General features: G+C 40.3%; 1 protein-coding gene across 4 annotated transcripts in view; it reads right to left on the bottom strand.

Moving 5' to 3' along the window:
- ntrk3b (neurotrophic tyrosine kinase, receptor, type 3b) overlaps positions 1-27,560 on the bottom strand; it is a 182,023-nt gene that overhangs the window by 89,585 nt on the left and 64,878 nt on the right. For all 4 annotated transcript variants that reach the window (XM_076742373.1, XM_076742463.1, XM_076742552.1 and 1 more), the window contains exons 4-7: positions 20,087-20,155; positions 4,493-4,647; positions 3,730-3,872; positions 842-983 (exon numbers count right to left, since the gene is read on the bottom strand). In XM_076742373.1, coding sequence (XP_076598488.1) covers positions 842-983; positions 3,730-3,872; positions 4,493-4,647; positions 20,087-20,155 — 509 coding nt within the window. The remainder of the gene's footprint in view (positions 1-841; positions 984-3,729; positions 3,873-4,492; positions 4,648-20,086; positions 20,156-27,560) is intronic.

Raw genomic sequence — 27,560 nt, 5'->3', positions numbered from 1 at the left:
CTGAGCAAACATGATGACACACTAGCATTTTTATCCAAGCTAGCATCATGGCTCCAGGGGAGACAATGTCGGTTTGTCAGTTCAACATGTAGATCCAGGCTGAAATATTTGACTTTCTCTCTTCACTTTGTCACCATGAGATTGACATTTGGCATTTGATGAAGTGTCTTGACAAATATTGGATGGAATGCTTTGCAGTTTGGTATAGATATTCACATTAACCTATAGCTACAATGTGAAATCGCAAAAATTGAGTACCTGGAGTCAATTATTAACCCAGAGTTTAAAAATAACTACTAGCATCAGTCACACCAAAGGGTGGTATCACTGAAGGCTCACTTTAAAAACAAGCTAACATTTAGGTATAAAAAGCCCTTTTAGTGTTCTACTTTGCTGTCAAGCATGATTTTTTTGTATACCATTCTTGTCCTGGTGACATCACTCTATGGTATGTAGACCTACACACCTTGGGCAAAGATACAGAATTTCATATAAAACAAAAGACATTTCAGATTCCTAATGTCCCATTATTAACCTTGATATTAAACACAAATGCCAATGCAAATTAGGAGATTAACTAAACAAATTAGTCAGAACCTTTACATAACACATGGGCAGCATTAATATGAACTCTGAATCTTAAAGCCACACAGGAAATAATCATTACAAGCTAATAATATTTTCTTATCGATATGCACATTTTAGCCACAATGTACATACACAAGTTTGTCATTAGTCGTGAGTTGCTGTGTCCTCTATCTATTTGTTTACATGTAGCAAACAGTAAGAGTCTTGTCTTCTGCGTTTCCCTGCATTTCGTCATTGGAGAAATACAACTCACATTGTATGTTGAGCTGGATGGAGGAGTTGGTCATGCCCACCACATTCTCTGCAATGCAAGACAGCTGGAAGTTGTTATCGTCTCGGCTGATGTTGAAAAGAGTCAGGTTGATAGAGTGGATGTTGGGCCAGTACACATTTGACTAGGGGAAAGAGAATGAGAGAGACAGAGAGAGAAAAGGGAGATATTTAGGTGTATGTAATACACATAATTAGATTGCAGGGGTTTAAATCTTTATTTAGTTAATTGAAATTAACGTTCATAATTGACTGATTGAATAAAATAGAATAAAGTAAAGGGGTAGACACTACCGGTGAGAAATAATCACTCTGATGATTCAGTCTGATTTTACTACTGACAGATTATAATTGCAGCAACAATGTGGTGATATGTTGTTCTGTAAACTTTTGCACTAACTGGACTAACTGAATCACAGCTTTCCGCCTTTAGATAGCCAAATACGATGCTTATGCCTCCCACTAGTCTACAGTTGGCCAGGTTCCAAAACACTTCACTCATCCCGATGAGCTACAATATCCGTCTCCCCAAAAACATCAAGCCTGAGGCTGGGGTAACTTTCATCTGTAAAGTCAGTGAGAGCATTAAAGACACCGATGACAAATACAGCCACACAGCAATTTCAGAAATTGCTGCTCTCCTCTTGCTGTTTATCTCTGCTGTTGTTCGTACTGTGGCATCCATGGCTGCCTGTCTCAGGGAGCTAGATTAACAGGTTAGCTCACTGTGGGTTCAAACTGGGCCCTTCAGTCTCCCAAAAGCAGTTTATTTTGAAGATAGGAGGCAGATCACCATGGTAACTTATGATGCACAACTAATAGCAGACCTAAAAAGCAGGTTAAGGCCTTGTCTCTTATATGTGAATAAGTGAGTTAGTTCAACATGTTTGTTGGTGATTTGACACAAGCCTGGATTTTCATTTTTATCAAAGTATGCCTAAAATTTATCTTGAGCTGTTATCATCGGAACAAGTTCTAAAACCCCAACCAGGTCAACGCTAAATCACATCTTGATGGTGACTGTGATTTTTTGGATTAAGTCCCATAAATGAATTCATTTTAAATACAGCATGATATGATTAATATTATGGATGAGAACATGCAAGTTATTGAGAAACAATGGAAATTTGTTGGTGCAATTATCACAATTACTTTTTCAATAGTGAGTTAAAAAAAACCTTCCCATTCTTGTAAATTAGCCTGAATGCTTGTTCAAGTAAATGCTCAAAGTTGAAAGCTGTTCTTTAACCATCTGAAGTGCATGCATGGTTGTGGGCTCAGAAGAATCACTCAATCAAAGTGCTTCTGGCATTGAGTAATAGAAGTTTTAACACATTGAAGTAGAAGGTTTTATTTTCACAGAATATTTCTTTGCAGAGGCCTGCAGACTATGTCTGGGCCTTATTAGCTGGAAAACACAAAGGGCCCACAGCATGAAGCTTTACCCTAGTCAAAGTTCAATAAAAATGAATAACAATCCAATGGAAAAGCAATATTTTATATACAGTATGTTTTTCTAATTAGGGCATACTCCAAAAATCGGCCACTTATATCTATCCAGATAATTATCTGTACTTATATTCAGGCAATCTATATATCATTTTTATCATTTTTCAGTTATCATTTTTAATAAAATAATTTCTAATTCTAGTAATATCCTCCTGTCTGCCAGTATTTGTCCTCTGTGGAGGACATTTGTAAACCTGAATATCTCCCACCAACTTCATACTACTGAATTAACTCCTAAAGAGAACAGTTAGAGCTTTTCATTGATATCAAATGTGAAGGGGTGGGGCTTTGGTATCTTTCTCCTTCTGATTAAGGAAAATGATTGGACAATATTTTTTTTTTTCCTGGTTGTCAGGAGGATATCCCTAGTTGCACTGAATTCCTTGATTTGACTGTAAATTACACACTGAAGCAACAGATGCTCATTTTTAGAATTTCATTCATTGGCTATATGAAGTGAAAACAAGGCACTTCAGTTCAACGCCGACTCTTGTCGGCTATTATAGGTGTGGACACGATCCAGACTGGTGAAGCCAGGTGTCATTTTGAAACCAACATATTGCCTATGCGAACATGCTTACTGGAGGTATGACAGAGTAATGTAATCAGACCATTCTGCCAGATTTATTGATCGTTGGATTAGTATGAGACTTCATCAGTGAGCTGCCTCGATTTTATAATCAGACCCTCTGATTTACATTGTGATTGTTTGGAAGGGTCCAACCCTATGTTGGCAACCGCTAATGTAAATTACCTAATGCATATCATACAGTGCATAGTAATATATCAGTCATAGGGGACTTTATTACATTTATTTACAATAAGGACATTTGCTGACAATACTGTACTTTCACTTGTTTTTTTTAAGTTACTTCTAACAGACTAATTTTACACTGTTGTACTGCTGCTTTTACTTAACTAAAGGAGAACCACTGCTGATTGTAACATGTATGCTTAGATACATTTGAAAAACAGGGCCTTAAGCTAGGAACAAAACCCCGTCGCTAATCAAGCAGCTTTATGGAAAAGTCACTATTCATAGAGAGAGAGCACAGTGACGTGACTCAGAAGAAGCAACGTGACGCCTGTGAAGTCTGTCTTTCCATCAGCAGTGTTAGTAGTGTTAGTGCTTACTGACATCAGATGACTCAAAGGGAGCCAATGGTAACCGCTAATGGTCCAAAAAATGAAAAAGTATATGTCACATAAATGATTTGGGTACTTTGGCATCATTTTCATTAATCGCCATTCTGTCATTTCTTCAGTGAAGCTGTAAAACTATAAAAGCGTAATGATTAACAGTGAATTCACAGCTGTTTGTATGTGTGTGTGTGTGTGTGGGTGTGTGTGTGTGTGTCTGACCAGGTGTGTGTTGATGGAGTGCAGGCCGCTGACAGTCCAGTCCACTTCAGGCAGTGGTGATCCGGATCCATTGCAGCTCACCGTCACATTGTCGCCCTCCATCACCAACACACTGCTGTGGCTCACACTGATCTCTGGTAAGTCTGAAAACACACACATGCAAATGCACACATGCAAATGCACACACACACACACACACACACACACACACACACACACACACAGTGTATGTTCAAGTTAATATGCACCTGTCACTGCCTGTGTCTACATATTTTCACACCAAATCAATTAATCACTTTCCATTAATGTAACAAAATTAGTACAAAGGAGGAAATGGGACACACAGACACACTCGCTCACACAGTCACACACATTAGATGTCACAGCGATGAGTCACCACCAGGAGATAATACTGCAGAGTCTACAGCCTCTGTCAGAACCAACACACAGCTCCTCACATCAGATTCACCCTCTGAACTCTGTCACACCTCCCCCCCTTCCCCTCCACGCATCTCCCTGCTCCTCTTCTCTTTCCTCCATTTCACCTTTAACCCTTTCCTTCCTTCTCCTGCTTTTCCTGTCTCCTGCCTTCCTTGTCACCCTCCACTTTTTTCCACTCTCCTTTGCTCTCCTCCTTTCTACCCCTTCCCTTCCTTCCCCTCCCCTCTGCTGCTTCCTTTTTCTTTTCCTCTTCTTTGAATGCAGATCACACCCTCTCCCATCCCATCCTCTCCTACTCCTCCTCCTCCTCCTCTCCTCTTACCACAGTTGTGGATGTACATGTTGTGCAGTCTTATCTTGGAAGCTCCGTTCTTGCAGTACAGCTGCTGTGTGTGGAGCCCGGCCTCTCCTCTCTGCTGCCACAGCTGGATCCAGCGGATATCACAGCCGCAGTCAAACACCACGCCATCCAGACGCCTTCAGACACAATTAAGAAACAACATAATCAGCAATGACAGTCATACAAATCCAACCACTATGTGACACAAGGCAACTTTTTGGAGGTTGTGTGTATAATGTGAGCAGCCCCTGATGAATGTAGTGTTTATGGAAAAAAAAAAAAAATAGAACGCTGTAGAAAAAAGTCTGAAAGTTCAAAAGTTTGAGGTTCTCTGCAATTTTGCATGTTTGCGATGGTCTCTATCGAGTGTAAAGTCACTGAAATGCCAGGCCTCAATATCAAATCATGAGCTAAATATAACATTGGGCAAGCTTTATTCTGCAGTGAACAAGATATCTGGCAAAAACTGATGAAAAGTTATTGAGAGTGAAGCTTATTGAATGTCTTAATGTCCATCTTCAAAATGTCTACCCCTCCATGGATTCAGCGTATTTCGGCAAATCATGAAAAGTCACGCTGCTCTGGCTACTACCAGTTCATGTTTGCATTGTACAATAAATTAAGGAGTTGGGACTCTACGAAGAAGTGGTGTGATGTTTGTGGTGTCAGTTGAGTGACAGGTCAGTTATTCAGAAAGAAGATCTGTTCATATCCACATATTTTACTATTGTATTCCCTTACACACCTACCAACCACCTAAATATAGAACCCAGTTGTCTCAACAAAAACACAAATAATAGAAGCTGTGACCCTAATTTAACAACAACAAGCTGCCTTCATTTCACATCTTCAGCAACATAAATAGTAGCGTAGGGGTGACAAAGCAGTCTACAACTGAAGTCTCTCCAACAACAGCAGCAATGATAATATTAAAGACAGCAAGTCAAGTTTTGTCGGGTTGAATACAAGGGATTTCAATTGCAGTGTATCCTGGGAATTCTTTTCAATATCTGCTCCGCCTTCCCTGGAAAGAACCTGCTGAACAGCATAATGTTTGGCATATGTCTGCTTGTATGTCTGTGTGTGCACCTGTGTTTGCATATCGAAGACTGACATATGAGACTGAAACAAAGACGCCTCATCCAATCCTCATTAACGCCACAACGCAACTGTTATATCTATAGCCCGACCTTGAAATGCTGCTATAACTGTAAGACAACTTTTTAGCTACAATTTCTGCCAGTTATTTTTCATGCTGAAATGGTAGCGTCTTGTTCAGCAGTGTGGCAGGATATTTCACTAGTAAGTGTGAACAAGTGCAGAGTGCAGATCTGCTGTATGCAGGCAGATCAACTGTTTAAATCAGACTGTAGAGAGGCATTCAACAGGAGAAACTGTCCTAATATTATAACTAAATGTGCAACAATTCTATCCCATTTTTCAAACCACAAACATCATATGCCGTATTAGACAGAAGGATTAGACAGATTAGACCATATTAGACAATTTTTCTTTTTCTGTCACTCCACATGGTCTTGTTTGCTGAAGTGAAAACACAATCAATCCAGTCTGATTAACAGCCTAGCTCTGAGCACTAATGACCTCAGGTCAGTACAATGCTTATACGCTCCTCTGTAACGACTTGGAAGTATTGAAACTGATAGTGTTGAGAATATGCTGACGATTGTAGTCTTTAGGAGGTTACGTGAACCTCAGTTTGCTGCCTGCCCCAAGCTGACATCAATGCTCAGACAACACTCTCAACCTAACTAGCAACATTCTTCACAATATCAACAATATCAATACCATTAACAGCGTCGATAATAAAAATCAGCAATATAATCAAGCGACTACTCACACAGAACACTCTGACATATATGACAGTCACCACAGATGGACGGCTATGTTTTATAATAGGTGGATTTATTCAAATTAACACACAAGACGGAAAACAATGAAGGCTGCACCATGGCATTCAAATGTGAGAAGGTCAAAGGTCAAAGCAGTGTTCAGGCTATCAGTCTCAGGCTGTATTAGCAGCAGGCAGGTATCATTAGGCTCCTCTGTGCATACATTTCTTTCTCACAGCAGCGTGCAGCAGAAAGTCACATTATTCAACGCTATATGCCACTTCTGCATTTTGCATATGTCCAATTTGGAGGCTGTGATTGGCCAGTTTTGTGAAGATGAATGCCTGTCCAAATGTCCTTGACAGAGGTCAATAAGATATTGCAGGATGCATGAATAATGTATGTGGTATGTCCACCATGCCATATAAAGTAATGAGAATAGATTTCCTCAGGTGGATCTCGCTTATTATCGGGCACTCACTGGATCTGATACTGTAGTCAAAGCAGTGCCTTTTCATATGCACTCTGCAACAGCACACTCATTGAACTGACTCAGACACTACAAGGAAGGGACACACATCCACACAAAGAAATCTTCATCTACTCTATGTCTTCAGCGTATTATGTAGGAAAAACAACCAAAAAGATCAATTGTAAAAGGGAAAAAAATTCTCCTTGTGTCTCCGTTTGCAGCAATTTGTGTTTTGGGTATAGAACAAAACCATTTTTCTGAGATGAAAAAAATATCTTATGGTACTTTTGAACTGAAGAAATTTGCATGACAACAAAGAGAGCTGTAGGACGTATTTGCAGACGTACTTTTTGTTGTGAACAAATGCAGCATGATGTTTTCCACAGAACGGATCACACAGATCACTGATTAACTGCTTTTCAGGTATTTTCTCAAGCAGACCATACTTTATCATTCCTAAAATGACACAGACATATGCCCAGTATTTTACAAATACTGAGGCAATGAGTGTATCCAAGATGCCAAACAGAAAATCTCTAAGAACGTTTTAAATCTATCTGGTTAGCCATTCAAATGTATCGTTATGCACCTTTTATTTAAATGGAGCCTTTCTTCCTTTAGAAACGAATGACTCCTAAATTCTCCTAAAATGTTTTGTTTGTTTACATTTTTTTAAAGTTCAAAGTATCTTTATTGTAAAAATGCAAATGCAAATGGCAGTCGGGACAAAGGAAACCTTATACCTCTTCATCCTCACAACAGGCACCTTCAACTGATAACCTGAGGATAACAATTCAAACTCTGCTCTGTGATCTTGGCACTGCATAGGGGGAAGCAGCCTTTCTAAACAGCTGTTTGTTAAAGTTAATCAAGGTCTGTAACCTGGGTTTACCTTCCTGAAATCTTCAACTCTGATGAGATTACTGAGCACGTTTTGTTGGCTAAAGTCAAATTCCCAAACCAAGCAACACTGCAGAACAATTTAGCTGATTCAATAAAACTTCAATGAAAGAGAGTCATTATCTCAGTGGAGGCATTAAAAGAACACATTTTCCTCCAGTAAGAAAGATGGTTGTTGTGGAAGGAGCATGAGATTTAAAATGCCGTTTATTATCAAGAAAAGCACCAAGTATTTATAGCTATCCAGCAACTCACGGCCAGCCCCTGTCATGGTGGTCAGTGCAGGATTAGAGGTCTTTCTAACGCTGATTATCAGGTAGTTTTTGACACATTTACTTGGAGAAAAGACTCATCACACCGGGACACAAAGCCATCGACCACAGGCCCATGATGTTGTCCTGCTCCTTAAAGAAGACTTATAATCACAGAATCATTCATAACTTTGATCATTTGTCTGTTTGTACAGTTGCAGTGACAGTCATTAGTCTGCAAGATGTAGAGTGGTGGGGAGAGACAGCAGCCTAGAGGAGAACCAGTGGAAGAGTGCAGCTGACTGGGAAATGTTTCGCTTCACACATGGACCAATCGGACAAGAAGTCCAGTATCCAACCAGTCCAAAAAAGATGAATTCATGTTTCTGTTGCTAGATGTGGCTGGGTAGTATTAAAAAGGAGAGGAAAACTCTCTGAATAACAGCCTAGTGTGAGCTTTTGTGCCCTCTAGATGGCGATATAGAAAATGGAGTAATGTGACAATAGCATCCTCCACACCTCCACCACCACACGGCCAGACCTGAAAGCAAATTGCAGGGGACCCAGGGATTTCTCCACCTGTGATGAAACCTTGTTTTAATGAGCTTCTCTAGTGTCTTCATAATTAAACATTTCAGCGCTCCTGGCCTGAAGTCATTTAATGTTTCTGGCGTTTTAGTCTTAGCAACTGGGACAATTGTGTTTCCATAAGTTAGCAGCCCTCTGTTGACGAGACAGTAACATAACATCAACATAAAATGAAAGATGCTACACAGCTGCTCGGCACAGGTTCAGAGAACCTGACTGTAGATATTATCAGGTCCAGGTCTCGTACTAGACTTGGTGAGTGTTTTTCGCACTTCTGATGTAACAACCTAAGCTGGAGGATTCCTAGCGTTGTCCTTATACACATTCAGTGTATCGGTGAAGTCATGACAATCAAATCTTAAATGAAAAGCATTTAACACACCAGCCAGCTGTTTATCTGGATTACAACCAGCCAGGACAATGTTCCTATTGCCTTTATCACTACAGCCAGTCCAAGGTTTCAAGGTTTCTCACTTCTGACTTGATCTCCTTCTTTGTTTCCTTAACTGCAGTAGCATCACCCTCATTAAAAGCATTTTGACTATGATGAATCAGACCCTTAAAAGCTGCAGAGGGCCATGATTTGTTGTTGGGGGAAATCTTTACAACCTTAGTGGGAATAACTTTTTCTCTAGAGAGGAAACGACATGCAACAACCGTTAATTCATCAACATTGTCCAAGGATTCTGTAAACCCTGACCAGTGTGTGCAGTTAAAGCAGCCCTGCAGGGCAACAAAGGCATCTTCATTCCAGACCTCCACCTGCATTTTGTGCACCTTCTCCCTTCTCTTGTAAACACGCCTGCCTTGGACTTATATGCTCCCTTTATGGAGCCAAACAGAGGTCCAGAGTTCTATTATGGCGCATAGGACAGCTGCCATATTGATAAAAACTGTTTCTTTAAGTTAAAATCTCCCAGTACAATATTGGGGGCATCAGGGGAAGTTGATTGAAGTGTCTGTACCACTTTAAAGATGGTGTCCACCGTGCTGGCCTTAGGATGAATGTAAACAATGGCAACAAACACCTGAGGGAATTCCCTAGAGGGATGAAAGAGCCTCACAGACAGGAGGTCTATGTCTGGAAAGCACAACTGCTCCTGCACAGTAAAACTGTTGCACCATTTGCGATTGATGTACAGGCACACTGCCCCTCCCTGCGATGTCTGTGCTACCTCACTGCCCCGATCCAGCCAGAGAGGAGCCCCGAAGCCATTTATGTGCAGCTTCAGAGTCTGAATCATTAAGCTACGTTTTCCATAAATGCCACGAGACAAGCAGCCGTGTACTCTCATAGATGACTGATATTCCCCCGTAAATCCTCCATCTTATTCCTCAATTTGAACGTCAGCCAGGATTATTGAAGGCAGGGGAATGCGATTGTTTTGCAGTTGCTCCTGCAAATGCTGATGCACCACACCTTTCTTCCTTCATTTCTTGATATGAGCCACATTCTTAAAGTCATTTCTTGCGATCGCATGATCAATAAATATTTCCCGATTTATGTTAGGGACCCATGAGGAATGTGTGTGATCCAGACTGAGGCGATTTCATTGTAGATTTGAGAAAAATAAAATAAAAGTGCACATGATTATTTGGGAAGGATGATGACTTCAGGCATCACCAAAAGCAAGCAATTGAAAGTCTCCATCTCTGAACCTCCTCACAAACAACATTTAGGACTTAAAAGCACACAGGATACAACCAACTGTGGGCAGGACAACACATAAAACAAAGAGTTAAAAATGCTCTCTTACTCTCTCACTCTGAGAGGGAAGTGATTTAGGCGCAAAAAATCAAGCATTACCATTTAATTGCCAACATGAGGGTCTAAATGGTGTTTGAAAAGCCTCTCCACACGGACTTTTGGAGTAATCATTGAAATTCTGATGGAGAAATACAACATCTCTTCAGGCATTGCCTCTTCTTGATAGAAGTCTTTTTTTGGCCTAGAAGTAGACAAACTAAACTATACTGAGTCTAAAAATACTAGAATCATCCAAATTAAACCCCACCAAGCTCATGTTTTTTCAGAAAGTCACTATCAAAATTGCCATTAGAAATAAAATATCACACAGTGCAGCGCAACACAGCAACTTAAGAACTGTGAAAAACAAATTTATGTAAATACATTTATGAACCTTAAAACTACAGTGCATACAGCACAGAGGAGTTCACTTCACAGTCAGGTAGCTCCCTACATGCTGGTGCAGAGGATAATTTCACTGTTAAAGGTTTTCATTTATTGCTGAGCAAGTCTAACCACAAGGGATCAAAGCTCAGCAGCGCAGGGCAGCCCAGGCTTTCCCCCTTTATGCTGTAATTATGTTAATTGTTAATAAGAATCACCACCTCTATACATTACCCTCTATTCCTCTGGGCAGAGCCGATCAGGACTAACATGCAGCTGTGCAGATACAGAAAAAAGCAAGATATTGTACTGAAATAAGAAAGCTGAAATCCTGCGTTTCAAACGTGTGCCCAGCCTGTACAGTACAGACACATGATTGTTATTTTACAGCTTTACAATCTAAACAAGTTATGAGACAACAAAGAAAAAAACACAGCAAACTGACAGCTGGAAGTTGATAAATGTCTGGAGGAGAGCAGATTAGAGTTAGAAAAGAATAAAAGCAAACAGCAGTGTGACCCCAGATACAGAGAGCTAACAGCATGATGTTTCCTTGAAGCTGGCTAACGATCCACCCCGCTACTCCAGAGGAGAGCTAATGATCACCACCAGAGGCTGTTTTTCTGGGAAATGTACACACAGGTGCTTTGGCTGAGGAACCGTGGATCACAAGCAACGATAAGCTATATACTGCATTGTTACTTGTGCGCTTTGATCTCAGCTTGAATGCTCTGCTTCCTCCTCTTATACCGTTGTCAGGAATTATTTTGGGTTTTTAAATCCTGTGTGTTTAGTAAATCGCCTTATTTGGCACATTTTTCCACCGTGCCACTGATGCTGGGTGCGACTGTAGGTTGTATTTCCTGTGATGCCAGGCTTTGGGGTAATTCAGCAGAAAGATGTGTAGTAACTGTAGTTGCTCTAGGTGCTCCTCTCGTCACATTGGTAGTCACTTCTACTATAATACAGCACATCCAGATGTGCTATAATGCATACTGGTAAGAAAAATACTTGGGAATTTATCGCTTACTAGCTGTGAAATGGCTTTGCCCAAAGGCAATTAAAGAATATTTTATCAGCTAACTATATCATTATGGCCAGTGCCATAACATCCACGGTGAGGGAGCGGGCTCAGTGTCGGACCCACACGGATCCCATCGTGGTGTCCAGGCTGAGGACAGCACTCACGCTGGGGTGGCACGGGCATTGGTATCTGGTTCAGTTTTTCTGTGTGGCATGGCGCTGTACTGAGGTCAGATTATGATGCTTGCTTCAGGCCAAATTGTGTGGCAATGATACCAATTTATTAATTTACTGTTATTATTATTATTAGTTTTATTCATACAATTATTTGCAGCTTTCATTATTTTTGTGTCTCTTACTTAAAATCAACAGATTTTAACATAACCGTTTACAGAGCCCTAAGCAGTGGAAACTAACTGCCCCGCACCCCACCCCCCTGACCACAGACAGCTTGTGTTTTTCCATTTCATTTTTTATAATCAATTAAAGACGTTATCTTTATGTTATTTCAATGCAATTGTTCAGGTGTGAATTGTTGATATTCAGTTCCAGCAAACCTCTTCAAGTTATCTATGAGCTTTGTACTATAACACACTCTGGGGGTGACTTTCCCTTTAATTTTCTCCAAAACTGTATGGTCAAACACTTTCATATTCTATGTGGTCAGGATCGTTTTGAACAGGATTTTGTTGGGATTTTTAGTGAGTTCTAATTTTCTCTGAACGAGTACAACGACTTTAAATTTTATATTCTAGCAGCAGTCGAGGACATTCTGAGCAGAAACCCACTGGAAATTCAAGGAAGGGTTTTTATTATAGTTTAAAAATCTGTGAATTTTCTATGCATGACAATAGTTACTTATAGTGGAAGTGACTATAAATGTATGTATTTATTTAAAGGCAGTCTACAGTGAAATGGCTTAACATTCAGGACATATTGAAAAGTAATACAACTGGGAACCCATTGTATTCACCCAGAGCCTCTTTGGCTCGCCAGCTGTGGGCATGGGTCAAGTTGGTCAAGTTTAACATCCTGCTGGCCAGAGAAAAGTTGGTGATTCACTGCACACAGAGAACCAACTGCTAAGACAGTAGTTACTTGCTAGAGGGTAAAAATGTGCCACTCTGCCAGTTACAGTAGGTCTCTCAGGGCATCGGTTTGCTGATGAGTCTGACTGTTGGTGCAGTTAATGCTGGAGGAAACAGAACATTTCCTGTTAATACTCCTTCAAATTAAAAGCATTCCACTGACAAAAAATAAATAAATAAAAAAATGGAATGTACTCTATTTAGTTGGGTGATATTTTGTAGGGACATCAGTTTGAATGATCACACACAGTAATTTGTGAGGTTGTTGTGTGGAAAGCTAACCGAGCAGATCAAATCTCGCTCAGTGCAGGTTTCCCAGCCATAAAAAAGTCAATAGCTATACTTGCTCAAACCCTTCTTTCACTAAAACAGATCCAGCAGCATTACTTTCTGGCAATTAAACTTCCAGGAGTGGCTCAGTTTTATTCTATACCAGCAAAAAGCAGCATCTTGTGTTTGATCTCCCCTCAGACTGGCAGCCAGTGAGTTGAATGCAGTCGGTGGGGGAGGAACAGCACAACCAGATCGATCAGATGCTGCTAAAAGGTGTCCCTAATGGAGCTGTGGAGGGAGAAAAACTGTTCGGTACAAGAAAAACATGAGTGACCTGAAATACGGTGCTTGGTGGGGTGGCCAGAGTTTTGTGTGGTGTGGCCACAAGCCACACCCCAGCTCTGCCATTGGTCAAAGCACATAGTATATGTGAGTATATGACCAAATATATGAGTTCAAAAGCAGCTCTGTCTTGCCCTTTATGTGGTTTGGAAAAATTAACACTCCAGTAATTTCAGCCAAACTTGTGTGAGAGCTACATTTGCCAAACACCTTTGTTATTTCTGTTAATCCACAAATCTCAAATTCTCTCTAAAAAAAAAAGTTGGAAAATTGTACCATTAAAGGCTACATCTAACTGATAACCTAGGAAGAACCAGCCTTTCCCTGCGATCCACCATGTCTTCTGCATGGATCATCTGGTGAGGATGCATGGGGACATGTAGCTTTAGCCTCAGTCTCTTAGCATCATATCATATCTGTCCGGTCATCACATGCATGTTTAAGATCCTTATACAGGCTTCTCGGTTTGAAAGAAATCAGCTGGACACCTTAAAAGGTCTCAGCATTAGCTTAATGCTAGCTCATTTCAGGTGACAACATTCACACTCTTTGGCTAGAAGCTTGCTTTTGTTTGTTTTTGGCTGAAATAGAAAACCCATTGTTTAAAAATCACTGTGAATTTTTAGCATTAAACCTGCCACCACTATCAACTTTATCTGTATGCTGTCCTCGAAAGGAAAAAAGGAACAGGAACTAAAAGCGTCGCTGAGTGAACAGCTAATTCTTTTTTCTTTGTCCCATTGATGTAAAACACTCATTGCTGTTGTTTCTGCACTGCACTTCCCATAAATCACTTGTCAATCAAACAGTGTGGACAGTGCAGCCATTATTGTTATTATTACAGTGTGGAAAGACGATAATCTGGCTGTCATACCATCAGACTACTGTAGCCAATAGGCTGAATAAAGAGACGTAACCATAATCTCATTTTTACTGCACGTTTGCTACATTACTGCTGGACCTTTGCTCTTCTATCAGAAATGTTGAATTATGCTCAGTTTTCATGGAAGAGCAGGAGGTGGAGAGATTAGAGTTTTGAGAAAGAATAATATAAATCAGGAGGAATAAATGCAGAAAAATGCAGAATTGAGTCAACAGATGTCAAATGTAATACTCTTCTCGTCAGCAAGAGCTTTTACAACGTAAGCATTTTCCCCTGATTCAGCTAAATTTGCTAAACAGTTGCTTTTGCCACACCACATTTGATGTGTATCATTGCCTCACCACACTCCTGGTCATTCTCTATGTTCTGCTTAAGTCATAGATAATGTGGCGTGCTGTAAATAATAATAAATCGGCACTTTGTCCCAGCATTTCTTCTCAGTAAGAGTGCAGTCACTCAGCCATTCAGCATCCCTGCAGGCTCTCTCACTGCCTTTTTTCAAACTGCTATGGCTGTTTTTGTCTGAGAAGGCAGACCTGACTTTAGCTTATCGACAACACCACCTGCACTGCAATCATGTAGAGGAAAGGGGACACACGAGTCAGGTCAGGGAAGGCTCCAGGTAGGGAAAATGGACAAAGGGAGCAGAAGCGTAAGGCAATTTCATCAGAGTCAAAGATTTTAAATGGGATTGTTCAGATACTTCTGGAGAATAGACATTCTGAGAGGTGTGTTATGTGTATACTCATAATATGTATTCAGGATGGATGATATTTGTAGTCTGACATGTATAGTGTACTTTCTTGTGCTGTGAATTTTCATCGGATTTAACCATAATGCCATCCAATGCTGCTTGTAGGATGATTGAAGGCCCCACTTTTCAGCTGATTGAATCCATGCTGCCATCAGGTTGTGACAGAAATGAGTGTTCATCTATAGTCTACTTCCATGTGTTATGCATGTCTAAAGCCCTGCGCAACTACTGCAAACACTGTTTTCTCTGGATAATAACATAATTTCTCTGAAATGAAAGGGATTATTAGGCTGAGCTGTAACTTTATGCAAGCATGTAAGTATTGCTTTTCTGTCAGTACTTGGGCTAGTATAATTAATCTGCACATGTAAACATACTTGAATCAAACTATTTCAGTAAACCATAAACATACACAACATTCAAATAGAATGGAAAGGCATGCTATAGTATTTCTTTGAATAAACTGCAATCCGTGACACACCTGCTCTTTGACACCGCATTGCAGATACAGTATAACAATAACAGGTAACCAGGAAGCTGACATCAAGCCACAATTGAATTCTATTCAAAATCTAGAACATCATCGGGAAACATACCTACTGTAAACACTCTTACTGCTCCACTTGTGCTGTATAACATGCCATTGAGGTATATTGCTTTTAACAGGAAAGGCCTTGTATTTCTATTTGTACTGCTTTCACAAAAAAAGTGTTTATCAGTGAAGGTTGCTTCCTTGTTTTCTTTCCATACAGCAGATTCCACCAGGCAGTCTGGGTTTTAAGAGGGTGGCTTCTTTAATGTCGAGGCCACTGTTGCCCCAATGTAGTCTGTTCTACTGCATTTAACATTTAATACTCCCTTTTCCTTTTACAAGTCGGTCTTTGATGTTTTTGAAGCATCAGTGTAAATGTCATGTATTTATGTAAAAGTCTGCCCTGAGTGCAATTTGGCCCTAATAAAATGAAGGTTAAAACTGAGTAATTTACCTGTCGTGCAGCCTCTAGAAATTTAATGTTTAATTCATCCTAATCTACTGGCAGCCGTATCAGAAGATTACAGGTTTGATCTATTCATATTTCATCCATATTCAAAGAAAAAATCCATTTTGCAGTGAGAGGCGTAAATGTTTGACTTTGCGTCGGCCCCTGCTTTCCAGAGAGCTGGGATTAAAGAAGCGCTAACAGAATAAAGGGATTCGGGATGCACATTGCCTCAGGCAGATCGCTTCAGTTACTAAAGAAGGAGAATATTTTGCTCCTTTTTTTTTTTGACCAGAAGAATCAGCTTCTTCGAAGACTGCATATCGGTGACTGCCGCTAACTCCGCTTCAAATAATCTCCAATAATATCACCCTGGAAGCCACAGCGGCAGATTTAGCATTTAGCCGCCCCATTCACCCTGCTTCTGTTCTCAGGCTTTGGATTGGCTGGGCTGTGCACCACACTGCAGCAGCTCCGGTCCTTTGGCTAAAGGGCACACAGACAAAGAGGCAGAGCCGATTATCTGTGTCTCATCCAGAGGCAGCACACAGCAGATGTCTATTGTAAAGCTTCACTGTGATGTTGGGGCCTTTTCACAGGAGCCACAAAAGACTTGAGATTATTGAGATTTCACTGATAGCATTGTCATTGTCAGTGATATTAAGATATTGCAAGGGGTGTGAAATATCTGTGCAACCAACCTGCAAAACAAAGCGACTGTTTTGCAGTTGCACTTCACTACGCCTGATAAGGAGAACCTGATAAGGAGAAATCAGACTTAATGTACATTGACTGACAGGAAGTGCTTTTTCTTCTTCATTTTTAACAGTTGCTTCATCATACAGGTTGACTTATGTTCCCAAGTCTGATTATAATTGTGGAGTGGATAGTGATGGAGCACCGGATCACACTGAAGAGTGCACCCACTGGAGTGGCTGTTTGAGGTTAACAAAGTTAAGTCTTGTCTTTATGTTAAAGTAGTTGAATAAATGGTTCTTTAATGATTGCACAACCCTCTTTATTGAGCAAAACATGTTTTACACCTAATTAATTGTGTGTGAAGTAGGGCTTAAAAGCAGGAAATGTAGCGTTTAATTCAAAATTGGCCAATCATGTTGATGGTTTTAATGGTGATTTCAGTAGGGCACCAGCACTTTTATCAGTTTTTTGGTCAGCATGTTTGATATGTATAAATGGCCTTTCTTTATAGTAATTTCCTTCGCCACACTAAGTACACAATTTCCACCCTTTATTAATTTCTTTTATTTTCATTTTCCATAAAAAGCTGTGGAAGCGATTGGAGAGTAGCTTGAGATACCAGTTCAATAAAACCTTAATGAAATATACAATGAATTACTGTGTGAAAACATTGTTTTTTTAAAGCTTGTGAACTTGAGGCTTGAAAGTATTTGAGCATTTTCTATTCATTGCAGGTCACTTTCAGTATGTTTCAGCTTTGAAATTGGCACTCTTTCATTGTTCAAAAAAAAAAAAACATTAAATACAATTACAATAACAGTGAGTGACTGAGATAACACGGTGTAGCTACAGCGCTATGGCAAAGGGCCATGCTCTCCTTTCGTCACATAAAACGGAAATTATTTCAGCTGGTTTGATCTTCCTCTATTTACATAATATCAGTGTGGTTCAGCAGCATGGGTGGGCAGTTATCATTGATACCGCATTGTGTTTTATCCTAATAATTAAAGGCAATAGCTGTCCGGTGAGCATGCTTCATTTGCCGTGATTGAATGATTGGCACACACCATGGTAATGTGGTTTGGGTGAGCACATACACACAGTGAAGAAAGTAATGATGTCAGGACCACGTCGCAGACTCAGGCCATGATAGAGTGACTCATTTCCTATTAGCGAGGCCTGATTCCACATGGCTTCCTTCTTGCATAACGCCTCAGCCCACGTCTGTGCCGCCACGCCACTCCAACTGACACCTCTTAACCAAACACACCAAATGGAATAGACATAAACCCTCACTCCTCATCAGCATTCGCTAGGAAGCACGGGCATCACCCTGGCCCTGCTTTTCATGTAAAACAACAAAGACACCATTTGTACGCATCTAAAATGGTTGCTTAAGAAGAAATAGGCTTGCACATCAGAGCAAATCGTGCTCTGTGAGCTATAGTGGTGATTCAGTTAAGGACGGAGCTGCGCTACTTATTTTAGTTTGTGGCACGTGGTGTAGTCTGCCCAGGAATACTGTACTCCTCAGTGGCAAAATAGACCTGATCTTTTTTTTCGTTTTTGCATAAAAGTATAAAATTAAAGCTACACAATATAATACATTCAACGTTGGAAAATTATGATGGCACAGCAGCTTGTGACATATGACACCTGGATGTAGATTAAAGGACTCAACCGTATAAACATTAGTCAAAAAATTACTCCATCTTCAGCAGCTACAGCATCTGAATGCCGTTAACAGTATAACACAATAAAAGGTTGTTTTTTAAATAACATAACACTCTGAAAGGGCCATTCTGCATACGGAATATGTGCACTTTACATTTGCAGGCACACTTTGCTGATAAGACTTCTGCACTTTTATTTAAAGCCTGCAAACCTGGCTTCAAATCTGAGGTGTTTCACTGTAGCATTAGATATTCATGACCGGTTTAAAAAAGATTGGAAAATATATTCTATTACCCATTAAGAATTCATCAGGACTGTATGAAAATTAGATCTGAGTAAGCAGTAAGCAAACAACCCACCATCAGATTGTGCTAAATCCCAATTAATGCAAGGAAGTATGTGATATCCATTCTTCCAGCTGAACCCTGCCCACTTCAAGCCAGTGAGTCAAGCACAGAGAAAGTAGTAGTGTGCTAGTGTTACTCATAGTAAGAAGTTCATTGAAAAAAATATGTTTTCAGGGCCATTAAGAGTAATTTGGAAAGCTGAACTTCACTTGTAATGGAGTATTTTTACACTGGGATGTTGGCATGTGACATTATAAAGTAAAATATCTGAATATCTTTTGCACCACTAAATACATTACATAATCTACTGCACATATGGAAACTTGGGATCTGATGCATAGATGCTGCAGCAACAGCAATAAAAGCAGCTATAGGCGCATCTAGTTTCTACAAAAGCAGAATTGGACAGCTGGTAAGACAACAGAAGTACAGAACTTCTAAAATCCAGTGAAGAATGAAATTCACAACCCAATAACAGGCACAATGAGGGATTCAGAGACCCATCTGCCTCTGATGAGGGCCCACAGTGAGATGACACTTGTGTAGCACTGGTATGGGGTTTGGTGTGAATTGCTTCCTACACAGGATGGATAAGACTGGGCGTTGTGTAATATTGGTGGTCCTGTATGCACAAGGGATACGTTTTCCTCAGGATGACAGCATAAGCTAAATGCCCAAAATGCAAAACTTTGCTGTCAGTGGAAGCAGGGCTTTCCCTCCACTCCGCTATGTACAGCAGCAGGACTACCCCAGATCAGCATTGTGCCGTGCTCTCAAAGGACCTGCCCTGCTTCTACCTCTGAAAATAGAACAATAAGGAGGCCTGCTTGAAATAGTCCTGTATAACACCCTGCTATACTTCAGCTTTATATGCCAGGAGGTGCAGGAGGTGCTCTCTGTTCACAGCATAGTGAAGGTTCAAATGATGGACAGTGCTGACAGGCGTAATGATGTGTAAATTACAAGCAGGTCGACATTGCAATGTTCTCCCCGGTGGTGAAAAGAGCAAACTCATTTCATAAACACAATGATCTCTAAAATATTCATAACAAACAAGAAAATGGGGTTAGACTCCCTCCTCCTATCAGACCATTACATTTCCATTGTGTGGATTAATTAAGTCAACAAATGACTTATATGATCACAGTGCTACCATACTGCCTATAGGTTCGGTCTTTTACATGTGCTCAGACAAATGAGAGGTTTAGTAAAACAAAGACAGGAATTATAATGGCATGCAGTGAAGACAATTTGTATTGAGGCAGATGATAAATTGCTCTAATAAAATACAAACAAAGAGAGACGAGGCAAGAAGACTTACAGCTCGGAGAGTTGGAGGTGCTGGAAGAGCTGCCATGACAGAGTGGTGAGAGGATTCTTTGACAAGTTTCTGCAGAGGAAGCAAAAACAAAGAGAAAATTCAATGGAATTATTAATTTATGTCTCTTGCTTGATGTCTGTTCTGTTTTCGTACCATTTTTTCACTTTTTAGTCTTCATGTCCTTTGGCTTCAGAAACCCAATTAGCAAATCTCTGTGTGGGTCATTTTGACATTTTATTCTCTTGCTTTTGGGGTGAAATTAATTTTTCTGTCTCTTTGGGTTTCCTTGTCCCAATCCAACATCATTGTGTACTATCTAGTACTGCGGTGTGTATCTGCAAGGAAAATAAATGAAGCTAAAACGGTATAATCAGTAAAATAAAATAAAATAGACTGAACGAAAATAAAATAAGCAAGCAGGGCGCTTGATATACAGGCCTGCATTGATGGCTGAAAATAAAGCAAAGTACTATTGACAAAGAAAAGGCCTGGCTGTGTGGAGCTTCAGGGCACAGCCAACTCAATAAAAGAAAGTTGACCGCTTTCAAGTCAAATAATTCAATTGACTTAAGGAACCCCTCAAGCTCAGAAGCCACTAAATTCAATAACAAATAGCCAGAGACTTACAAGTGATTTGACCAGAACTTTCAATCCGTTTAGATATGAACATCAGGCATCCGTCTATACAATTATCAAGAAACACAGCATATCTGAGAGAATTAACACAGCAGTTTGTCATTAAGTACACTTTTAAATCCTATTACCGGTCCATGCAGCATCAACGTACCGTATTACATCATGAGAGAAAAACGAAAGAGTGACACTCCATCTTTTTCTTTGACGCAATGGGGATGGTTTTCTGAGCGTTCACTTAACGACTCATAAGCTTTTCAAATTTTTTTGACATTGAATGCAACACGTGATATCACAGCATCCATAAGGGCAGCAAGGAGCCATGCACCCAGTTACAAATTGTAGCGACACATACATGACATGGCATATAATATGAAATATGAGACACTGTGTAAATGTATAAATATTCATAAAAAAAACAAATTGGAACAAAATCTAGCATTTTATAAGCGAGCGGTACAGTTACAGTATTTTAAGAATTTCTATTTTAACTGACTAAATTCATTATGACACACACACACACACACACACACACACACACACACACACACACTACTAGGTTAATTTGTATGGAAGACCTATATCCTGTAACCAGAAGTGTCACCATGGCAACAGGGAGCTAAGGATGTTGCGGGTCTTTCTTATTTCCTGTGATATCACACATATAATTACACATGTACATGCACACACACACACACACAAACACACACACACACACATCTACAGAAACAGGCAGATGTATAGACGCACACAGGTAGAAGTATGTTTGTAGCTCACAAACTGGTTAAATGCTGTCACCTTGAAATGCATGCGTGTGTGAATGCACTGCTGCTCTGAATACAGGGGCTGTGTGTGAGAATATGTGAAGATGCTGCATGAAATTTCACCTCCCAAAGAAAACCTGTGGTCCCAAAGGGACTGTATTATACACTGAGAGAATACATTACAGGGAGAGGGAGAGAGAGAAAAGGTGGGCGAGCAAACAGCAGCTCATTAGGTGATGCAGAGCCGCTCAACGCTTACGTCAAATCATACATCCCAAAATAGGCATACATTTCTACCACAGATCTCCAGATAGACAGACGTCAAATGACAGACCCTAAAATAGACACACGTCAGTCCAAAGATCTCCAAATACACATTCATTCGACTGCAGAACAGACACATTCTGTAAGACCTTCAAGTAGACAGACATCAGACCACAGACTTTCATCTGACGTTGGTTGATTTTATCTCTTAGTATAAAATCGTAAGTTTCAGAATTGCACAAAAGCCTTCAAAATTGTGTGAGGAACCCTCAGGAACCACATTTCAGATGCCTGGAAACACCTCAAGGACCCCTGAAGGTCCCTGTACAATGGATGAACAGCAACGATCAAAATACTATAAGGAACGTTGCATCAGGTTTGTGACATGAGTAAATCTGGAGAAGAAAATGCTAGTTCCTTTAAATGTGTTCTTTTTATTATGTCCATCCTTTTGAAAACGCTCATGTATCATAGCACTGAGTTTTCTTCCAGGTAGCTAGAGCGTGTAACCCTGCTGAAGCTAGAAAACAACAAAGGGAACTCAAGGCTGGTGAACTGATGTTACCTACACCACTCTCATGGATACATTTAAATTTGATGTTTTGGGAAATAGGCTAATTCACTTTCTTGTAGAGAGTTCGATAAGAAGCTTGATACCACTTTCTTGTCTGCACAGTAAGTATCCAAGTAAGTTATCCTGTATTGATCCCTGTAGGGAAATTCATTCTCTGCATTTAACCCAAGTATTAGGAGCAGTGAGCAGGCATTGTGCCTTGGTCAAGGGTATCATCAGGGTTAATGTAACATACATGTTTTTGATGGTGGGGAAAACAGGAGCACCTAGAGGAAACACTGGGAGAACATGCATATTTCAGCAGTAAGGCCCTGCCCAGGCCGGGAATCGACCCACTACCTTCCTGCTGTGAGGCGACAGCCCCAAGCACCGTCCTGCCTAAGTTCTCGGCAAGAAATCATTCCAACAATGTCGAACCATTGCTGTAATTTTACAACTTTATACTGTTCCCTTCACCCTTTGCATGGTTGTTAGGATCAGGTGCCGATTTCTTATGAAATGCTTGGGCTTCAATTACAAATGTGGCTAATGAAATAAATGTTAACTACTACTTGTAAAAACCAACTGTCTTCTTGGGAGATAGTCATAAAGGTATTAATATACATGTGTTAAATTAAATTAAATGAAATCAAAATTAAGTGGTAAATACAAATGTTTTTTACTCCTTTTGTAACTTCATATAGAATAGAGGAGAGGAGAGGAGAGGAGAGGAGGGGAGGGGAGTGGAGGAGTGTTTTCTAAGCAGAGAGTGAGACCTCCTTCACATCTCTGGCAGGAAGTGTTCTGCTTTCAAAGGTCATCCTTCGCATCTCCACAAGAAATGTCAGCTAAAATTGGATTGAGGGGGGTAAATGAATTAATAAATATATAAACAAATCAGCAAATAAGCCATCAAAGCCGACGGAATGCCAAAAGACAGGAGGTGAGGAAGGCCAAGCACTGTAGAGAGGGGGGCCAATGATTATTAAATTAAAAAATTAGCAGTGTAGAAAATTAATCTATTTATAGGCAAGGCAGCTCTGTTTCCAGGCCTGGAAGGACAGATACCACCCACCCAACAAGCGCACACATATACACACACAGACCTCCACCACTTTGACTAAACTGTACAGCAGACACAGCACCAGCATCCACATGACTGCTTTTCAGTCAGTGAGCCACAAATCATCTCCGCTCCTCAGACACTCCTCATTTGAATAAAGAATTATAATTATGTGATTCACATGAAATTTTCATTAGGTTGAGGTAAAAAATATGAGTTACAGTGGTGGATGTATCTCGATGTTAATATTGATGACAGCATTGGCTCCCCAGCCAGAGGCGACGAAGTGAATGCTAAACTGAACCTGGATGTTTGCTCCTCTGCAGAGGAGGTGCAACTCTTCCTCCCTCCTTCTTTAATAATTCTGTTTGGCACAGATGCCATTGGGAGGGCACGGCTACTCGAGAGGGTTGGCTAATTAGTGCAGCATCACTGGTAGCTACTGTCTGAGCGTGGGGGAGCTCTGCAGATTGACATTCAGGACCACGCAGAGGAGAACCAGACAGCCACTGAGCGGGGTGTCGCAGCGGATCAGCAGTACGGACGTCGTCAAATCTAGTCGTCATCTGTCATGCCGTGGAGAAGCTGCTAATTTCTGCTGCAGCAACATAAACTAATTGCTGCCTTCATCCGCCGTTTATTTTTATAGCGTTTTGTCACTTATAAAGAAATGTTCTTTTTCCTGAAATGTCTCCGAGCCCTTTAAGTTCTGAGTAATGTTCATGACTGTAAGCTGCAAAAACACTTCAGCCTTTTAAAATATGAGGTCTAACTTTAAAATATCATGGGTGTCAATCTAAAAAGAAAGTTGTTTTTCTTGCGTCCGGAAAAGCTGACATTTTAGAGAAGGGAGGTTTGTCTTTTACAGCAGTCGTGTGCATTTTCTGAAATAATGTTTCCTTAATAATACAGAGTTAAGAAAACATTGATCGAGGCCATCTCTGGTCTGAGGAAACCAGCGTAACGGTGTGCACAGTTCAGGGAACATTGTGTTTCACACTACTTAAAACCTTAATTACAGTATTATAGAAAATACAGACTTGTTTTAGGAAAATACTCATTCATTCTGCTTTTCTCTATGACTGACTGATGCAACACAACAGGGATTCAGCCTGCAGTCAAGTTCTCATTCAAGCTTTTGTTCATCCAAGCACCCAGAAAAAAAGCCTCTTTACCTGGAAACACTCTCTCCAAGAAGACTGAGTGAATGCCAGCATTCAGTTTCAAAGATGCCACATGTTATTCTGCACTTTCTGTATTTATTATGTTGATTTAGTGCCTGAAACATCAAAGAAGCTGCCGCTATCACCAAAGGTATTCCCAAAATAAATAGTTCCCCTCATTTGTGGAGGTTGAACTTACTCAAACCCCAAGACTGTCCTATAGCTGGAAGGTCACAAATAAGAATTGAACTCTGCGGTGAAAAATACAGCTTAAAGCTCCCAATAAAATGAGTCTTTGCCGCTCCAGCCATCTGCATGTGTCTGTCTGATAATGCCCAGAACTTATTTCATGCCCTTCATCCCATCCAGTCTAACTATGCATCTCATGGTCCACTGGTCCAATGCATCATCCCCTACAGCTGAAACCTACTGCATGTATCCTGCCTGAATGCACATAGTAATACTGAATGTATGTTGATATGCATATTCAACCACACCAGCCATGCCTTTGTCACAGACTGAAAGTGTTCATTTGAAATATCTGAGCCTGTTTAGTTCACCCTCTTAGCGCTTTGAAGATATTATCTGGGGGCTCTGACCTTTGACTCAGATCTCACAAGACCTTCATTTGCATTTTAATGCAAATTACTGAGAACATTTTTTCCCTGTTGTTGATGTTCCAAGAAGCAGCCTTCCTCCACGTCCCAACCATGTAATACATTTCATGTAAGCCCTGAAATATAGCTCACCTAATCGATTTAAAGCACCTTCACAGCACTACCTCCTAACATCCCCATTCATACATCATACATCATACATCTGCACTTCTTAACTCTTTTTTTAACTGGCTACAAGATCTAATTTCTGCACTTGCTCTGAGGCAAACAAACACAGCACAAAGGCTACAGTCCAGCACTGCGGCTTCCTCCACCCTCCACCTTATGTGTCCTTATTTGTTGATGCTTTCAGTGTTGTTGATGTTGTTAAGATCCAATGCTGTCATATGAGTGCATCAAGTAAATGTATGAGTTGAAGCTCATGTATTGATATATGGAGATCAGTTCTCTCGGGAGAATCCCTGTTGCCGCACAGATTTTTTGAGAGCTCCTTTAATGAGCAGAGTCTTCAGAATCTGCTGTACAACCGTTGCAAAAATGGTCAGTTCCTTCATGCAACTGCACTATGGCTAAGGTAGATGGCTAAGGTTGCAAATAAATCGATGGAAGAGTTATTTATGTTAAAAGTTTACTTTTTTATTGAGTTGGAAAAATGTCCCACTACTTGCTGAATTTGTAACGTGAATTGACACTGGACATAAATACTGCACTTTACCATCATCCCATATGAATGCAATTCCATACGAGACTGATCTGAGCCCATAGTGCACTATAAAAACTAAAAACTGATTGATCTCAATGCATTTATGCACTAACTAGTACACCCTAAAAGGTGATGACCTGCAGCATTCCCAGCTTGTGTCCAGCCAGGGACCTTAGTTGCACGTCATTCCCATTCAGTCAAACTAAATTAAAAAAGCTGCTCATTAATATTTTTTTATATAAACAGTTGATCAAACAACAGCATTTTAGCCACAAGTTCACTGTTTTGGTTCAGTTTCACGACTCTCAAGCCACAGCCGGCACTGTATGCTATCTGCCAGCATGAAACAACGGACAGTTTGCAGATGAACGTGAAGCTTCTAGCAGGTAAAGAGGTAGATATGCCTCTCAGGAGCTTGGTGAAAACCAAAGCAGAGCTGATAGGAGAGTGAATACTGGACTTATATTTGCTTTGTGCCCAGAAACAAGTTTCTGAACAGCCACAGTATCTCAAGAAAGGCTCATGTTTGACACCAGACACACAACTCCAAACCAATGCTGCTGTTCTGCACGATGTATAAGACAGCATTTGTTTGCTCACATGTTGTGTTTGCACTTCTAATGTTTTAAGCAGAATTTGATTACATTAAACTCTATATTAATTTTTGGTTGTGCTTATATTTTGGCTGTATTTAATTGTCTTTAACTTTGTTGGCTTCATAGGTGGCTATTTGTTTTCAATGATTAGGATACCTTTTTTTTTTTTTTTTTGTCAGAATGACACTTAGCTTTTCTGATGTCAGAAAAAGTCCACATGATCAGAAGCCTCCAGCCCTCTCACCTCTCGAGGTTTCTCCAAAAATATCTGCCTTTATGGAAGATGATCTGATTTTCCATTGTTCTTTTTCTGATTTGTGTCAAAAGATATTATCCTTTTAAGTTTTAAAAGAATCCAGATGATTTTGGAACGCTATAACCCGGGGACACTTTATGTTAAATGCAGTGAAGAAGCTGACAGTGAAGCTGTCTCGTTTGTTTACAGTAATTACCCAAATGTCTCAAAATCAATGAGGTAATGATTTATTAATGCCAAAATGTGGAACATAATTAAAAATAGAACAATTTGCACAAAGCAAATGAAGTTTGTCTTTTCTCACATCCCTCCCTTCTTACACATTCAGCACATGCACTGCTGTCCCCACACTAGAAACAGCAGAGTGCAGCATCAGCCACAGTGCAGGACCCCTGAAGAAGATTTTGGAGGCTGGTTGACAGATAGAAAACAATCATGTGTCACAGTCGGTAGAGCTTCAGTCACTGGTTTTTAGATCTGCTGTTATATTACAATTACTTATCTTCTCTTTTAAATGTCCTGTCCTTTCAAACATCTCACATAGTCAGTCCACCATCAGGATAAACAGTAAGTCCATCCATTATTTATAACTGCATATCCTTTGGAGGGCGGAGCTCAGCCGACACTGAGACCTGGACAGGTCGATAGTTCATCACAGGGCTGACACAGAGACAAACAACCATTCACACCTACGAGCAATTTTGAGCTGCCAATTAACCTGACACAGGTTAACACAGACACAAGAGAATATACGAACTTCACATAGAGAGGCCACCGCCAGCTGGTGGTATGAACCCACAACCTTTATGAGGCCACAGGCCTAACTGCTGCAAACTATCACCATCGTGCTGCCCTCAAACTG

This window comes from Chaetodon auriga, chromosome 1, assembly GCF_051107435.1.
Source record: "Chaetodon auriga isolate fChaAug3 chromosome 1, fChaAug3.hap1, whole genome shotgun sequence".
NCBI classification, from domain to species: Eukaryota; Metazoa; Chordata; class Actinopteri; order Chaetodontiformes; family Chaetodontidae; genus Chaetodon; species Chaetodon auriga.
The sequence above is the reverse complement of the archived record's forward strand: the minus strand, read 5'-3'. Positions and strand labels throughout refer to the sequence as shown.